This window comes from Sphaerodactylus townsendi, linkage group LG06 (assembly GCF_021028975.2).
Source record: "Sphaerodactylus townsendi isolate TG3544 linkage group LG06, MPM_Stown_v2.3, whole genome shotgun sequence".
NCBI lineage: Eukaryota > Metazoa > Chordata > Lepidosauria > Squamata > Sphaerodactylidae > Sphaerodactylus > Sphaerodactylus townsendi.
Genome location: NC_059430.1, coordinates 27302213 through 27320790, shown reverse-complemented (window position 1 = coordinate 27320790; position 18578 = coordinate 27302213). Strand labels below are relative to the sequence as shown.

Below are 18578 nucleotides of genomic sequence, written 5' to 3'. Positions count from 1 at the left end.
ACAAATGTTTGTCCAGCTGCTGCTTGAAGACTGCCCGTGAGGGGCAGTGTCATGGGTCGGCCTGCTGAGATGTTGTCAGTGGGAGGGGAAATACATGTAGGTGTCACTGTAGAAGCAGAAGATCAGCAGTAGGCAAAAGGCAGTGTGAGAAGGCAGGAGCAGCCACAGTCAGGTGAGGCCTCACCATGTCTGCAGCCTTCCAGATTCCGCTATGCCTGAGGCCCAGCCACAGACAGCATCACTGAAGAACTTACCAAAGCTAATGGAACAGAGGAGAAGACAGCTCCGACTGGAAATACAAGACAGGCAATGGAGTGCTAGACTACAAGCCCATCATAGATCACTAACTGACATGAGTAATGAGGCTGATCCACTCCACCCGACCTGGACTGCTGAAATGGCCTAGTGATCCACAGCTGGTTCTGCTATTCCAACAAAGATAAGGACCTATTGAATGAGTGAAATGTTACCGTTGTGGGAACAAACTCATTCCAACCTTTCTGTGTATCCACTGTGTTCATGTTGTATTTTGGACTCCTGTTACCTTGACTTCTGGACCAAACCTGACTGTGGACTCGGATTGTCCCCTCTTATGACGATGCCTTGAACTTTGGCAAAATAGTACATGACCTTGGGCTGGTTTATTAACTACGCTTCCTTCCTCCAACTTTTCTGTCTGCCTGCTTCACTAGGCAGCTGATTCCACTGCTGAACTATTCTTACTGTAAAAAACACCCCCTAATATCCAGCCAGTACCTTTCAGCCTGTAATTTAAACCCATTATTGCAAGTCCTATCCTCTGCTGCCAACAGGAACAACTCCCTGCCCGCCTCTAAGTAACAGCCTTTCAAATATCTCTCAAAATAAGCTCTTCCAAAATAAGCTCTCTCAAACAAATCCTTTATCAGCACCTTTGCTGGGAACACTTTGTCCTAATCTGAAAAAGTTCTGCTGTGTTCTACCACCTGGTCTGTGCTACTTCTAAGCCAAGGTCTGGTTTGCCAAACATATTTTTCAACCCACACACATACAGGGTTCACTTAAGCCATCTACTGTTGTAAAAGGCTTCTGTGTAGCACTGCTAGAACTTGAAGAAGAAGAAGAAGAAGAGTTTGGATTTATATCCCCCCTTTCTCTCCTGCAGGAGACTCAAAGGGGCTTACAATCTCCTTGCCCTTTTCCCCTCACAACAAACACCCTGTGAGGTAGGTGGGGCTGAGAGAGCTCCGAAAAGCTGTGCCTAGGCCAAGGTCACCCAGCTGGCATGTGTGGGAGTGCACAGGCTAATCTGAATTCCCCAGATAAGCCTCCACAGCTCAGACGGCAGAGCTGGGAATCAAACCCGGTTCCTCCAGATTAAATACATGAGCTCTTAACCTCCTACGCCACTGCAGTAGCCTTCACCTCTTCTGTACTTAACCAATCTTCAATGTGAGCCAGGGTTGCCAACTTCCAGATGGGGATGGGAATTCTCCTGGACTCCAGACTACAGAGATCAGTTCTTCTGGGGAAAATGGCAGCTTTGAAGGGTGGACTGTGTGGCATCAGACCCTTCTGAGTCCCCCCCCCCTCCCCAGTCTGACTCCCCAATATCTCCAAAAAATTCCTAACCCAGAGTTGTTGATCCTAATGTCAGGCTAAAATATATGGGACCTATTTGTTTGTTTTACCTTTGTGTTTGTTCATGTTTTTCACATCTATTTGCTTCTGCCAGTTGGTTTCGACAAAAAGCAAAGCTGAGGCTTACTGAATCGATAGGAAGCTTGCAAAACCAGGATTTGGTCTGTTCAGATGTTGATACACCCTGACAGATTCTGATTTTTATCACAATTGCTCTTTCCCTCCTATAGACTGAGCTGACATCGGAGCTTGTTGTGGTGAGAACAGGACTGGGGGAGTGGGCGCTAGGATTAAGCCAGGATGCCTGTGTTTCTACATAGAATCATAGAGTTGGAAGAGATCACAAGGTCCACCAAGTCCAACCCACTTGCCATAGACAATCAAAGCCCTTGACAGATGGCCCCCCAGTCACTGTTTTAAAACCTCCAAAGAAGGAGACTCCCCCACCCTCCAAAGCAGTGTATTCCACTGTCAAACAGCCCTTACTGTCAGGAAGTTCTTCCTAATGTTTAGATAGAATCTCTTTTCCTTTATGTTAAATCCATTATTCCTAGTCCTAGTCTCTGGAGCAGCAGAAAATAAGCTTGCTTCATCTTCAACATGACGTCCCTTCTAATATTTAAACATGGCTATCATGACATCCCCTTAATTTTCTCTTCTCCCACTTAAACATACCTAGCTCTCTAAGCCGCTCCACATAGGCCATGGAATCCAGACCTTTTAACATTTTGGTCATCCTCCTCTGGACCCATTCCAGATTGTCAATATCCTTTTTGAATTTTGGCTCCCAGTACAGGACACAATATTCCAGATGATCAATGCAGAATAGAGTGGTACTATTACATCCCTGAGTCTAGACACTATACTTCTATTGATGCAGCCCAGAATTGCATTGGCTTTCTTGGCTGCTGCATTACACTGCAGACTCATCTTCAGTTTGTGGTGTAAGAAGACTCCCAGATCTCTTTCACATGTACTGTTGTCATGCCAGGTGTCAACCATCTTATATCTGTGTTATATCCTTTTTTCTGCCTGAATGTAGTATCTTAGGCCGTTTCCGCACGGGCATTAAATGGCGACCTGGAGACGGCAAAAACGCCGTCTCCAGGCCGCCATTTGCAAGGGGGGCGCAGCTGCAATGCAGCCGCGCCACCCTCGTGCCGCCCGCCCGGCCTGAAGTCGGCGTTTCCCCAGAGTGCTTGGAAGCGCTCTTTTTGGGGAAACGCCGCCGTGAAGCCGCTGCCGAGTGAACGGCAGCGGCTCCGTCGCCAAGGCCTGGGGACCATGCCCTGCGCTGGAGCAGGCGCTGCAGGGCCAGTGTCCCCAGGCCTCGGCGCCCGTTTCCAGGCTCGACCAGGCGCCGGCGCTCCGTGGCGCCGGCTGCCCAGCTGTTCCCAGGACTGTCCATGCAGACGGTCCCAGCGATGTCGGGTCGGTGTCGGAAACGCCGACCCGGCCGTTTCCGCCTTCGTGCGGAAACGGCCTTACATTTTTTTCTGATGAAATTAATTTTGTTAGTTTTGGTCCTGCTCTCTAATCTGTTCAGATCATTTTGAATTCTGGCCCTGTCCTCTGGGATATTAGCTACCTCTCCTAATTTGGTGTCATCTGAAAATTTGATTAGCATGCCCTCCATTCCATTACCCAAGTCATTGATAAAAATATTAAATAGCACTAACCCTAACCCTGTGGCACTCTACCAAACTTGTCACTCTAACAAAACAAAAGATAAGATTAGTCTGGCATGACTTGTTTTTGAGAAACCCATGTTGTCTTTTAGTGATCCCGGCATTTCCTTCTAAATGTTTACAGACTATCTGTTTAATTATCCCCTCTAGAATCTTTCCTGGTATTGATGTCAGACTGACAGGGCGGTAATTGTTCAGGTCCTCTTTCCCCCCCTTTTTGAAGATGGGAACAACATTAGCCCTCCTCCAGTTCTGCTGGGACTTCTCCTGTTCTCCAGGAGTTCTCAAAGATTATAGCAAGTGGTTCAGAGATTACTTCTGCCAGTTGTTTTAATACCCTGGGATGTAGTTCAACAGCCCCTGAAGATTTGAATTCATTTAAAGTAGCCAAGTATTCCTGTACTACCTCTTTATTCTGTGCTGAATTTCCTTGACTTCATCTTCTGTTCCATTTCCTCTTGGCTGAGCACTGTTTTCATTTTGGGAGAAGACGGAGGCAAAGAAGTTGAGTAGTTCTGCCTTTTCTCCTTAGAAAATGATTCTATTATTTTACTTTATAAGGGAAGGAACAGCCTCATCTCCACATCCACTGCCATGTCTTCTGGTTTAGCTGTTCTGGGACTGCAGACTACCAGCTATCTTTTCACCCTCTGGTTAGAAGATCAGAAAATTAGAGAGCAATCGTATGATGGTCCACTCAGAATCCTACTCAATTGGACTTACTCCCAGGAAGTTATCCTTGTGCTTGCACTGTTTTTGGACCAGTCTGAGGAATACCAACTATCTTGGACACACCAAAGATAGCACATAGACAGAATGTACAAAAACATCCTTCATTTCTCAGAGCAGGTGAGGCAAATTCATAAATGGCCTGGAAGTAGGGGTGGGTAGCGTGGTGGCCAAGTTTGCAGATGATACCAAATTATGTAGGGTGGTGAGAACCACAAAGGATTGCGAAGAGCTCCAAGCGGACCTTGATAAATTAGGTGAGTGGGCTCAAAAATGGCAAATGCAGTTCAATGTAGCAAAATGTAAAGTGATGCACATAGGGGCAAAAAATCCAAACTTCACATACACGCTACAGGGGTCAGTGCTATCAGTCACAGACCAGGAAAGGGATTTAGGCGTCTTAGTTGATAGTTCCATGGGAATGTCAAGTCAATGCATGGCAGCTGTAAAAAAGGCAAACTCTATGCTGGGGATAATTAGGAAAGGAATTGAGAATAAAACTGCAAAGATTGTCATACCCTTATATAAAGCAGTGGTGCGACCGCACTTGGAGTACTGTGTCCAGTTCTGGTCGCCGCATCTCAAAAAGGATATTGAGGAGATAGAAAAAGTGCAGAGTGCAGGCAACAGGATGATCGAGGTGCAGGCAACAAGGATGATCGAGGGACTGGAGCACCTTCCCTATGAGGAGAGGCTGCAGCATTTGGGACTCTTTAGTTTGGAGAGGAGGCGGCTGAGGGGGGATATGATTGAAGTCTACAAAATTATGCATGGGGTAGAAAATGTTGACAGAGAGAAATTTTTCTCTCTTTCTCACAATACTAGAACCAGGGGGCATTCATTGAAAATGCTGGGGGGAAGAATTAGGACTAATAAAAGGAAACACTTCTTCACGCAACGTGTGATTGGTGTTTGGAATATGCTGCCACAGGAGGTGGTGATGGCCACTAACCTGGATAGCTTTAAAAAGGGCTTGGACAGATTTATGGAGGAGAAGTCGATTTATGGCTACCAATCTTGATCCTCCTTGATCTGAGATTGCAAATGCCTTAACAGACCAGGTGGGATTAGGGAGCAACAGGCCGCCCAGAGAAAGGCCATTGCGTTCACATCCTACATGTGAGCTCCCAAAGGCACGTGGTGGGCCACTGCGAGTAGCAGAGAGCTGGACTAGATGGACTTTGGTCTGATCCAGCTGGCTTGTTCTTATGTTCTTATGTTCTTAAATCTGGAACTCATTCTGCCAGAACCTATGGATTTGAGAGGTGAGGGAAATGAGTAGAAAGTATATTTGAGTAAAAAAATAAAGGCTGGTGTTCTCAGAGTGCCTCTGGAACACTTAGAGGGTAAGAGGAGTCTTTGTCACATTTCACCTTTCCCCATTCTCAGCACCTGTCACTTAAATTCTTCATTCTTTAGCAAAGCTCCTCACCATTGCTAGGGGAGAGATCACATTTCCAGGTTTTTATGTTTGGCTTCTGGTTATACAAGAATCGGTTTGTCCACCAGAGAATCAGTACTGCATTACGTAAGTCTGCTTTGCAGCATCTCTCACTGTGTCTTTGTTTACTGTGAACCATTCTGCTTCTTTTGAAGAGAGTACTTGTAAAGTGACATTTCTGGGAATAGCTGTGTTGATCTGCAGTAGAACAGCTAGATCTGAGTCCAGTAGCACTTAGAGAGCAATGCAATTTAGGACAGTAGAAGCTTTTGAGATTCAAAGCTTTAACTTTCAAAAGCTCATCTCCCCCCCGCCCCCCTCCAATCTTATTATTAAGTGCTACTGAGCTCAAATCTAGCTGCAAAGCACAATATGCTATTTTTCAAAACTGGTTGGCTAATGGGGTAAATCTTCCTGGACTTAACAATAATTATATATTTTTTTAAAAAAAATAGAAGCAGTTTCACTACCCTATCTTTGTTCATATGTTTGTAAATTTATGTGAGCTAGATTTGCAGCCTCAACTTAGTCATGACATGGAGGGGCAGAAATCAGTTGAAATGATAATAGGCACATGCTCCATTTTTTAAAAAAATATCATTTTTGCAGTGATCTCAGCACTGCAGGTGTCCATGTTTGTGCAGATGTTTAGGATGATCACACTGGGGAAGGATTGGTGTCAGCTATTCACATGCATTGTGTTCTAGGTGCTCAGGTTTGACCACAACTGTGTAGTCCAAAGAGATTTGTCCAATCTTGTAAGGCTGGTTTTTTTAAAAAAAATATGGATAGTACAAGAAGTTCTTAGTTACAGATATTCATGCTTTAGTAACTTGATCCAAATTAGATAATAGGAATGAACTCTTCATTGGACTGCTTTTGTAGACCTCTTGGGAACTTCATTTCATCGAAAATGATGCTGAAGAATGGAGCATAGAGCTCTAGTACTATATCAATTTCACTGAGTACCAATCAAGGCCAATCCAATGCATTAGTATTCACACTTAAAGTCCTGAACAATTTGGGACCAACATATCTTGAAGACCATTTCCTCTCACATGTACTGGCCCAACAGATTTCATTGTGGTTTCGAATCCCAGTTCATTAGTTAGGAAGACCCACACACTTAGGCTGATTCTGCATGGGCCAAAAACAGCAGTGTGAAAACGGTGTGAAAACAGTATAAACCCTTTTACACCGTTTTAAGCCCTTTTACACCATTTTCACACCGTTTTCACACTGCTGTTTTTGGCCCATTCGGAATCAGCCATAATTAAAATGTCCCCAGTTCAGGTACTGCAACAAATGTAATTAGAGCAAAGGATTCCTAACATTCCATCTGTGCTTCATGTTCTAAAAAAGAGGGAAAGGAATACATGAGTCTCGGAAAAGGGCAGGTTTCATCTTGTCACAAACAAACAAGAATGAGTGTGTGACTTCTAAATACAATCTGAATACAATTCTGAATACAATCAGTTGATTCATGAATTGAATATGGTTCAGTGAAGAATGACCTAACTTAGAGGAAGTCTCCTTTGGCTGGAGAAGTTCAAACATTGCTCAGGGGCAAGGTCGGTTACATGCCAAGAACTTATACAATCACTAGTTGCCCCCTATTTCTAGCTCTGATATTTTCTAAACTTCATGTTTTGCCTGTGTCAGGTGACTGACTTTCACAAATATACTGATAACCCCCTGAAGTTTAAGCATTTGTGTATCAAAATTAATGGGCCTGGCTTAACAACTGTTGTTCCTACTGACTTCCAAACAGGAGACTTTTCAGCAGGTTTATCTGTTGTCTTCGTATCTGCTGTTTTTGCAAAATGCTTTGCTTAGCTTAACCACCTGCCTGGGTTTCCCCAACAGGTCTATTTGCTGCAAGGTATTCCCAAGCTCCTTGAAGTTCTGAATGTGCAAAATGAGGAGATTCAGAGGGCGGCCAGTGGTGCTTTGAGGAACCTGGTGTATGAAGACAATGACAACAAGCTGGAAGTATCAGAGCAGAAGGGAATCCCAATCCTGTTGAGGTTATTGCGGCAAACAGGAGATGTGGAGACAAAAAAGCAGATTACAGGTATTTTTTTTTAAAAAAATTGCTGCTTTGGAATTCTTCCTTCAGTGAACTTTTGCTGATGGTTGGCCTGGTTTATTGCAACTACTCAGTAAACCAGGACAATATGCTCTATTAGGGTCATTCTCCAATATTTTTGCATTTTAAAGAGAGCATTATTCCATAGTATGTACAGCATGTTTTGTCTTTCTTACTGGACAGTTCCCAACCGACTCAGTGTGGACTTGTACTCAACAGGTGCCGTTTGAAAGGCCATGGAGTTTCAGTGATAGTTACCTAGCTTTTGCTGCAACCACACCTGCTAGAAAAGAACTTTCCTTTAAACCAATCTTTTCCAAGATGTGTTTAGAATAAGGCCTGTTTAGAATAAGTCCTGTGAGGGAGGTTGAGCAAAATTTGCTCACAGAAATGTTAATTTTTGCTATTCTCATTAGCATTCACCCACTTAGCCCAAGACAACCCTTCACTTTATGACATCAGAGCAGTTAAGCCAATGGAAGGCAGACATCTGCTCGCCACAATCAGAGTGGGTCAGCCATTCTGTGGTCTATGAATATACAAGTCCTTCTATTTCATACTTTGACTTATATTATTTTTCTGGCTCCAATCTGATTCAGTTTTTTCTGCAGTAACTGCAAAAACACCAGTGATGACTGGACAACGGTGTTTAATTGTGTGATTTAATGGATTATTTGCATAGCTGGAAGTGCTGTTTGAGGTTCAGGGAGAAGGTCTGAGTTTGGAAATGTCTGCAGATTTTGCAGGGAATGAGGGACTTGATTCAGAGGATGGCATTACCATTAGATAGCTGTTGCTTAGTATGGTGTTAGAATGTTGTCTCACTGATTCTTCTACACTATTTTGCAGATTTTCTGTCTGCATTTTTTTAGCGCAAGACAGTAAGATAGCTTGGCATTGAATAGGTCAGAATGATTTGAAGAATGGTTTATATTCCTGAAGAACATTAAAGGGTGGATGCTGCCTGAAAAATGCGTTATAAATCCATGGTTGTAAAATTACCTGAGAGGAATATTTCTCATTAACCTTTCACAAAATAGATCACTGGGTTGATTGAAATGTAGAGGGTAAAGCAGAGGCTAATTGACAGAGGTCATAATTCAAAAAGGATATTGAAGAGATAGAAAAAGTGCAGAGAAAAGCAATAAGGATGATTGAGGGACTGGAGCACCTTCCTTATGAGGAGAGGCTGCAGCGTTTGGGACTCTTTAGTTTGGAGAGGAGACATCTGAGGGGGGATATGATTGAAGTCTATAAAATGGGGTAGAAAATGTTGACAGAGAGAAATTTTTCTCTCTTTCTCACAATACTAGAACCAGGGGGCATCCATTGAAAATGCTGGGGGGAAGAATTAGGACTAATCAAAGGAAACACTTCTTCACGCAACGTGTGATTGGTGTTTGGAATATGCTGCCACAGGAGGTGGTGATGGCCACTAACCTGGATAGCTTTAAAAGGGGCTTGGACAGATTTATGGAGGAGAAGTCGATTTATGGCTACCAATCTTGAACTTTTTCATCTGAGATTGCAAATGCCTTAACAGACCAGGTGATCGGGAGCAACAGCCGCAGAAGGCCATTGCTTTCACATCCTGCATGTGAGTTCCCAAAGGCACCTGGTGGGCCACTGCGAGTAGCAGAGAGCTGGACTAGATGGACTCTGGTCTGATCCAGCTGGCTTGTTCTTATGTTCTTATCATTCAAGCTGGTTTCAAGATGGTATATAATCAGCAAAATAAAGTATCAAAGCTTCTCCTGGGCTGTACCACCTTAGTCTTTCAATGGCATATCTAGGAGGGCAAGAAGGGCCATACAACCCAGGCACCATTCACCTGGGTCACATGGGGAGCACATTTTGGCAACTTGTCCCTCCCTCTCCCCACGCCACAGGCCAGGCCAGTGTACCCTCCCTGGCCTTTTCTTCACCTCCAGTGTGTTGTTGGCCACCACACCACTCACATGGAGGCAAATAAAGTGAATTTTAAAGGAACGGTGCCTTTAAAATTCACCTTACTTTCCTCTGTCTAAGTGATGCTGAGTCCAGGAACACCCTCAGGATAAAGACAATGCCAGGAAAGGAGCGTGCCCTCCTTATCCTTGTCCCCACGCTCACTGTGTTGCCGGCATCAACGCACTCAGCTTGAAGAAAGCTTTGTAGGTTTTTTGCAGGTTTGACTGGGGAAGCACAGCACCCGGGGCCAGCCCTGAGCACTGTTTTGTAAAGGTACACCATTGCAGTCTTCGGGCATGTGGGGAGTGGCGACGTGAAGGAGGAGAAAAATTAGGAAATTCTTATTGTGTGGGGAATGATAATAGTCTGCTACCCAACATGATGATTTTTAAAATGTTCAACAAGTGTTTCATGAACAAGCATCCAATACACAGCCAGCACCTTCAACCTGAAATGGTTCAGTCCAGAAAGAGATCTGCCATTCAGTCCTCCTCATTGTGTGGAAAAAAAGGAACACTATTAGTGCAAAGGGGTGACTCCAGGCAGTTTTGCTCTCTAATGGAAAGGGATCCCCTCGATGACCTAGTCTGGCTGTGCAGACAACCATGGGACCTGCATGGTCAGAAGACGCTTGGGGGCAGAGGCTGTAGTACAGGGGGACACTGGGTGGCACTGAGTGAAAAAGTTGGTTGGACCCAACCCAAATATATTAAGTGGCTCTTTATAGTGTTAGGATAGGATTGCTAAATGCTGCATGAGGTACAAACTTAACTTTCCCTGCACAACCTTCCATCAGGGCATCCATGAATAAGCAACAGACTGTGGTTTTGAAACCATATATTGTAGAAAATTCAATTGGCTGTCTATGGTCGATTCCGCACTTGCGTTATCGACCTAAGTTCGAGCTGCGTTCGACCTAAGTGCTCCGCACAACCACTGGGATCGATGTGGTTTTGTACCAGCTTCGCCCCGTGTAACGGTCAAATTTCCAACTCCAGTTGGGAACTACTACTTTTTCAGGGAAACACACTCGAACTCAGCTCGATTCCAGTAAAGTGCAGAATCTCTGGTGCCAGAAGTCCCCCATTCATCCAATCACAGCTGAGTGTTTCGGGCATGCGTACAGCTGGCCAATCAAAAAACGCCACCTTCGTCCCTCCATTCCTGTGGCAGGTTTTTTTATAACGTGTGTGGGGTTGACGGAACATGGCTGTAGAACAGTAGCCAATCGGAACGGAGCGGCAAAGAGGCACAGGGTGATTCTGCCCTCTGAGCTGGGATCAAGCTGGTTGCAGTGGGGAACAACAATGGCTTCAACTTAGGTTAGTACCCTTCTCAGGGAACTGGGTTGAACCTATTCTACTCGTGTGCAGAATCGCCCTATGACTGTTTTATGTGATAGCACTGCAATACAATGAGGCCAAAGAGAGAGAAGGAGCTGGCCTTTGAATAATCTCAAGCTGTATCTCCCACTGCCTGGAATGATGACAGCCCCACTCCCGTCTTATCACTGTAAATTAGGCAACTGGGTGGGGGGGGGGGGGATTCTATCAGAGGTTGATGACATTACTGTCTGGTAACACCTCCACAGATTGTGTAGCAAATATGTCATCATTCAGGAATGCTGGGGTCTGGCAGCGCCAGATACAGAACTCCTCTGAGAAGCTCCTATCTTGATACTTGGGATTTTCACTAATGATGTCAAAACCTCTGAGTAAAGTGAGTGGGAGGCAGGGATTCTGTTTTTAGTGCTTTTGTAGTCAACCATGCTCTCTAGAAGTTACTTAAAGAAACTTATAGGTGTTTTCAAAGAAATAAGTTTGCTGATGCTGACAAAGCAGACATAAATAAGTCTGGCATACTAGTTAGATTTTTGTTCTCCTGGTCAGATTTTTAGTCTAGTTCTGGCCACCCACGGTTTTGGAGTGCTGAGGTTTGCTTCCCTTATCAAGATGACAAGGAGGGTTTATCCCAGAGTTATCCTCTGGGATCACTAAACTGGGAACCCACTCAGTGGAGACAAACAATCCCTCTCTTGTTTACTAGTCTGATTACTTCTCCTGAGATCAAAGTGATGCAAGCTGAGGACCTGGGATCTTGTCAAGAACTCTTTACAGTCTTAACAACTTGCTTCCTCTGATTTGCTTTCCTGAGCGGGAGAAATGAAAATCCTGGCCATCTGTTGTGTGAAGAAGCACTCCTTCTATTTGCAGGCTCCTCCAATGTTTAAACAGGGACAATTGTACAAGGGTAACCATGGGGTCACGGCATTGTCAGACATAGACCTTCAAATGTCTTGCTAAATCAGGAGCAAGGCACACGCAAACCGTTTGCCGTGCCAGGTGAAGTAGGAAGCAGAGTACATGCCAGAAGACCTGGTTTGGCTCCAGGTCTGGAGAAAACTGTCCAGCCCCTTTAGTGTGTGGAAATAGACATGGAAGCAAGTAACATCTCCTGGTAAATAAGAGCCCCTGAATCTTCTATTAAAGGAGCCGGACATTTTTACTCCGGGTAGTTGGCATCCCTACAGAAGAGCTGTGGGTGCCTTGCCACCTGTTTCAAATGAGCAACACAAAGGCCCATGTGCAATATCTGAGTTACAAGATGTCTACTGTAGTGTCTAATTGTATGCAAGATAATAACTCTAAATAGTCTTGCTGCAAGGAAAAGATAGTCATTGTCTCTTCTCTTGACTCTTCTGGGCACTGATATTTTGGATTTGGCTGCTAGGATTTCAGGTCCACCTTGGCCACCAGCAGGAGATTGGGGTAGGATTGCCAGAACCAAGTTGGGAAACTACTGGAGATTTGGGAATGAATCCTGGGGAGGACATGGACTTTAGTGGGGTACCATGTCAAAGAGTCCATCCTCCAAAGTTTCTATTTTCTCCAGGGGAACTGTTCTCTGTAGTCTAGAGATCAGCTGCTGTTCCAGGGATCCCCAGGTTCCACCTGGAGGTTGGCATCCCTGGGAGCTGCTGTCAAGGATGCAAAAGTTACATGTTTTGGCTCTGCTTAGATAGCTGGGAGGGGTCAGCAGTGCAGGATATTTGATGGCTGAGAGCTGGCATTTCAGTGCTCTCTGTAGTTCTTTCCCCATAACTGGTGGAGGAATATATTCTATGAAATAAGCAAATACATGCAAATTTGCTGTGTATCACTGATTCTGGTAGCCTTTCTTGGTCACAGAATTCTGTTTTAAAAGAAAAAGGGAAAAAGAACAATTGTATAGCCCAAAGGCTGTTGTTTTCAAATACGGAAAAAGTGGAAGTAGCTTTCTCTTGGATATCTGATGGAACCTAGGTGTTTTTTTTCCTTAGAGTTGTACATTGTAGCTTCCTTTCCCAGAACTGGTTGAGTTTCCCATTCCATTAGCAGCAAATGGTTTCTAGGGGGGCATGAAAGGCACTTGGAGAGAAGCTGGATGAGTGAGAATGCCAAAGCTGAGAGCAATTGAAGCTTTCCTTTATTGCATAGTAAATTCTTTAGCAACAGAACACAGCAAGGCTGGGGCAGCCAAAACAAGATTTTATAGGCAAGTCAGCCAAGCCTTCAGTGAGTGTCTAACCTCTTGTCTGCAATAACCTCTGCAATATATATTTGAGCGATGGAAGAACATTCTTTCTGCAGGAAGAGAATTGTAGAGCAGACAAGCAGGCTTATTGTGAAAGGAAACATTCAAAAGGGTGCCACACCTCTCATGTACTGAGGCTGCCGTGCAAATATTCCAAAAAGAATGCAAGTGAAAACAGAACTGCATCTAAGCACCCAGTTCTCCCAGTATCTCTCAATGGGAAGGGTCCGTAAGTCATAAACCTGTGGGAATAAACAGGGGATGGGCCGACAAAATAAAGGTAGTGGTCCAATCCAGTTTACTCAGTTTCAGTATAATATTTAGCACTGATATTGTTCTTCAGGGTATCCAAAACATCTCCAACACCTTCGGCTTTTCAGCCAGTTACTATTGTTGGGTGTCTTATCAGCACTTTAAAGGGGACTTATCAGCACTTTAAAGGGGACTTATCAGCACTTTAATTTTCTGAAATGCAGAAAATTAGTTGTGGTAGTGGTTGCCAACTGCCTGGAGAGAAGAATCATGTCCCTTTAGCAGAGATATAAAGGGATATTCTTTACCAGACAATGTTATTCATCTCCATGCTGAGAAGAACATTTCAGTTGTCTCGTTAAACTTCTGTTCAAGGGCCAGGACATTTTTCTCCAGGTCTCTTGGCAACCATAGCTGATAATAGGATCTCTCTCTCTCTCTCCCTCTGTGTATGTGTGTGTCCCCTTTAAAGTGCTTCACCTGTACCTTTTAGCATAACAAAGCACCTGTACCTTTTAGCATAACAAAGCACCTGTACCTTTTAGCATAACAAGACACAGGTTGCAAAACAGGTTGAAAAGTTATCAAAGGCACCTCGGAGCATTTATGGCAGAATTGGGTTTTGAAACATGTTGCCACTATCCTTCCTGTCCAAATTTTGCCTGGTAGAATATTTGAACTCGTATTAACTAGCTTAGGTCTTCGTTATTCTCAAGTTTATCCATAGTAGTTTTTTACATGTACATGGTTAACTATCCTTGTCTCATTTAGGGTTGCCAAATTATTTCTTGGCATGACTTTCATGCCTTTAAATAGCTACCTAATGTGTGCAGGATTTTTTTTGGCTGACATTTTCTCCAGTATAGAAATAAAAAAATAAACAAAACAATCACCTGCTAAATTTCTGCACATCAGGTGACTTTTCAAAAGACACAGAAGACCTGCTAGAAAAATTGTTGATTTCCTCATTCATATTTATTCTTTAAGCTAACACTGACCTTCTTGATTTATGATTCGGTAGCAATTTTTCCATGCCATCCCCCAAATTCTGTAGCTTGCATTAGATTGGCACATTGCTTTTCCTCTTTTTTTTGCAAAGATAGTCCTTTTAAATTTCTTCTATCATATCCTAGTGAGGGAACGATGCCAAAATTAAAAAAAATGTTCTTTCCAACCAACACCCCTGTAACATGACAATGCAGCTACTACCAGTATATCTATTATGTTATGAAAAGATGGTTATCTATGAGCCAAGGGCCATCAGAAGTTTTGTTCCAAGATTTAAATGCCTTCTGTATTGAACTAAGAATGTGTTTTGGAATTCACATCAGTTAGGTGTGGAAACAATAATTCTCTTTGTAAGGCAGGCCACTGTGTATATAATATAATGCCAAATGATACAAAATCTCCTTCCAAAAAAACTAAATAAAGCACTGCCTTTAATTTCTTGAGCACAGGTCTTCTAAATTAAAACTTCTTTCTCTCAAACAAATCACCCAAGGTAAAGTGTCATTTTATTTTTGGAAAAGTTCTGAGAATCAAAATAGATCCATGACTAGATTTTCACATCAACACTTGAAAAAAATGGCATAGTGCCAGCATAGTGTCTGTCACCAAGAGCAACTTACATCTCACTCGCTGACTGCCTTTCTCAGTGTGAAGTTCACATTCTGCATTCAAGTAGAACTTCCTGAGGAGAAAATGCCCATGTAATTACCTGAGGGCACACTTTTAGCTGTGTTAGCTTGCAATGGATTTCACTGTGACTGACGTTTGGGACTCTTTAGTTTGGAGAGGAGACGTCTGAGGGGGGATATGATTGAAGTCTATAAAATTATGCATGGGGTAGAAAATGTTGACAGAGAGAAATTTTTCTCTCTTTCTCACAATACTAGAACCAGGGGGCATTCATTGAAAATGCTGGGGGGAAGAATTAGAACTAATAAAAGGAAACACTTCTTCACGCAACGTGTGATTGGTGTTTGGAATATGCTGCCACAGGAGGTGGTGATGGCCACTAACCTGGATAGCTTTAAAAGGGGCTTGGACAGATTTATGGAGGAGAAGTCAATTTATGGCTACCAATCTTGATCCTCTTTGATCTGAGATTGCAAATGCCTTAACAGTCCAGGTGCTCGGGAGCAACAGCCGCAGAAGGCCATTGCTTTCACATCCTACATGTGAGCTCCCAAAGGCACGTGGTGGGCCACTGCGAGTAGCAGAGAGCTGGACTAGATGGACTCTGGTCTGATCCAGCTGGCTTGTTCTTATGTTCTTATGTTCTTATGTCCTCTGTGCAGTGGTAAAAATTAAAATTTAGAGACATTTCCTTATGTTTGACAGTGTTAGAAAACAGATGGCTTGAGAATAAGCTGTGTTATCCTATGACCTTAGTTTGCTCTATAGAGGGATGTCAAGCATTCCATCTTGTTCTGGTGGGTTTTCTGGGCTGTGTGGGCGTAGTCTGATGGATCTTGTTCCTAACGTTTCACCTGCATCTGTGGCTGGCATCTTCAGAGGTGTATCACAGAGAGAAGTCTGTTACACACTGTGTCATACACTTCTCTCTGTGGTATACCTCTGAAGATGCCAGCCACAAATGCAGGCGAAACATTGGGAACACGATCCACCAGACCACGGCCACGCAGCCTGGAAAACCCACCAGAACCAGTTGAATCCAGTCGTGAAAGCCTTTGACAATACATTCCATCTTGTGCCCATCAGTGCTTGGATGCCAGAGGAAGGGAGGGAGGGGGGAAATGCGCATTGTTGTCATGCTCGCGTGCTCATTCCGTTTCTGGTAAAAACTAGCTGTGACACAGGGGATTCTTGCATTTCATAAAAATGTCATGCTAAAACCACATAAAAACTGAAGTGATTTAAGCATGCCGGCATGCCAAGCACTCTGCCCAATTTATCTCATGCCTGGCTCTGGAGCCTAGCAACTGTAACCCTTCACCATACCTTAGAGATTGCTGCGCAAGATGCCGCTCCAAACATCACTTAGGAACAGGGGATCCAGAGGCTGGCAGCACTATGATGCCGTCATGAGGGAAACTACAGTTATTATTTTTCTTGGTACGTTCAGTCACAGAAATCCTTGCAGAGAAAAACTGGAGTTCTAAGTGCAAAACATTCCTTGCCCCAAGTCTTGATCAGGGGGAAAAGAAATGGCATATGGAATATTCATAGAATTTCAGTGGTATCATAAGTACAGTTGAGCTGTCTAAACCATTGACTTCAGTGGATCTGAAAGAAATGACTCTCTTTAGGATTTCACTGTTGGGTTCATGGCTAAAAGTGCAATAGATCTGATTGACCATTTCACAGATGGTTGAATAAAACCCTGCAAACCCAGAGGCAGTTCTACCATTCGGATTTCTTTATTCCTTGAAGGCTTGTTATGGAACCTGTCCTCCAATGACCAGCTGAAGAACGTGTTGATCCGAGAGGCCCTGCAGCCTTTGACTGAGACTGTTCTCATCCCTCACTCGGGCTGGCCAGAAAGAGACTATCCCAAATCAAGTGTTGTGCCTGACCCTGATATTTTCTACAACGCTACAGGATGCCTGAGGTAAGAAGAGCATATCATCTGGTTTTGAACTTCTCACGGCCCAAACAAGTGCTTTCTTTCAGGTTGTATGAAAGTCATGTGTGTGGAGGATAACCGTGTCTGGCATTCGTTGCCCAGCAACATCGTTGAAATACAAAGGTCAAAGGAGTGGAGTTCAATGGTTTCTTTATGTGTATTATGAAACATATTTTAAAAGCCTTGATCCTGTGCCCTTATAGCAATCTGACACACACAGATCTTGTGGATAAAATGTTTCCCACTACTTATCTCCGAGGCAAGGAAAAGTTTATCTATGATATCTGGCTGCTGTTCAGTCACAAGCCTTTATTGGCATAAAATAAACATACAAAATCAGCATACAAAATTTGCCCATTATTGCTCACAATTATAGACACTGGTACTAAAATACTAAATACTAAAATATATACATGGTCCTTCTGTAACTATAGGACATTCCTTCAGCTAAGTTAACTCACTTAAACGTCATCGGATACTGACAGAAGCTAGAAAAATTACTGCTGGCTATATGTGGTCATAATACATAGACATTGGTTGGTATTCATCTAGACTTACGTCTATTATTGTTAGCAGAAATTTTGCTACATTCTCACACACTGTGGGATCCATGTTGTTCAAAAGCATAGGTATCTTAAGAGCATCAGTTAGATTGTTATACAGAAATGGGATAAGTGCAGATTGTGACATTCTGATTTTTGCAAACCTTACACAATGAAAGAGGGGTATGATCGAGTGTCTCCACCTGACCCATATTGCATGGACATAGCCCTCCTCTGTTTATCAATTTGTGATGATAATCTGCCATAGAGCAAGCATAGACAAGGCATTAGGATTGAATCCTGGCCAGTGTTAGAAGCTCCTTCTTAATTTAGGGTTGGTGGATCCACTGTAGAAGATAATTGGCCATGTGTCCTTTGTTCGAATTGGAAATAAAAGCTTTTGCGGTCAGGGGAGCAAACACGCTTCCTCGCAGCTGACTATCATATCCCTCGGATACTCTTGTTCTAATAGCTTAGTTTTCAAAGCAGCTATATACTTCTGATAGGGAAAAGAGGGACTAAATCGACTCTAATGAAAAGCCAAGAGTGTTGATTTTTTTCCCTCAACTAGTTTCAGCCACCTAGAATTTGCATTAGTCGGAAAGCATGAGGTGTAAAACAAACTGGAGTGGATCCTGCAAATATGGTGGATACGTGAGCCAGTATCTGGACGGTTCTCAGCCAGGCCATCGTGGCATATGATATTTGCCCGAAGTTCTAAACATAGGGCTGCATATGTAGCCACAATTTGGTAAGCCCATAATTTTGTGGAAGAAACGGGACTGGGCTGTGTTTAGATTTTTGTTTATAGCTCCGGATCCAAATAGGTGCTCCATAGAGGAGTTGAGAGCACGCATTTAAGCATTGAACACCTTCAATGCGGATGGGTATATACTGGTGGCCCACAGTGAAAAAGAAAGCGGCTTCGAATTGCTAGGGCACTGTTGCTAGCTGCAGCGAAAGTGCTAATTTCCTATGTACTGCCCACCATTAAGGTTGCTTTAAGTACAAGAGTTATGCCCAAATATTTGAACTGGTTAACTTGTTCTATGGGTCTGTTATTGATGGTCCATGTATGACTCAGGGGGTCTTCTAGCCAAGACCA

General features: G+C 43.6%; 1 protein-coding gene across 1 annotated transcript in view; it reads left to right on the top strand.

Annotated features, from left to right (window-relative positions):
* Nucleotides 1–18578, top strand: part of PKP2 (plakophilin 2) — a 77753-nt gene that overhangs the window by 22688 nt on the left and 36487 nt on the right. Inside the window, exons 5-6 of the mRNA XM_048502235.1 lie at nt 7345–7552; nt 16739–16916. Of these exons, the coding sequence (XP_048358192.1) occupies nt 7345–7552; nt 16739–16916 (386 nt within the window). The remainder of the gene's footprint in view (nt 1–7344; nt 7553–16738; nt 16917–18578) is intronic.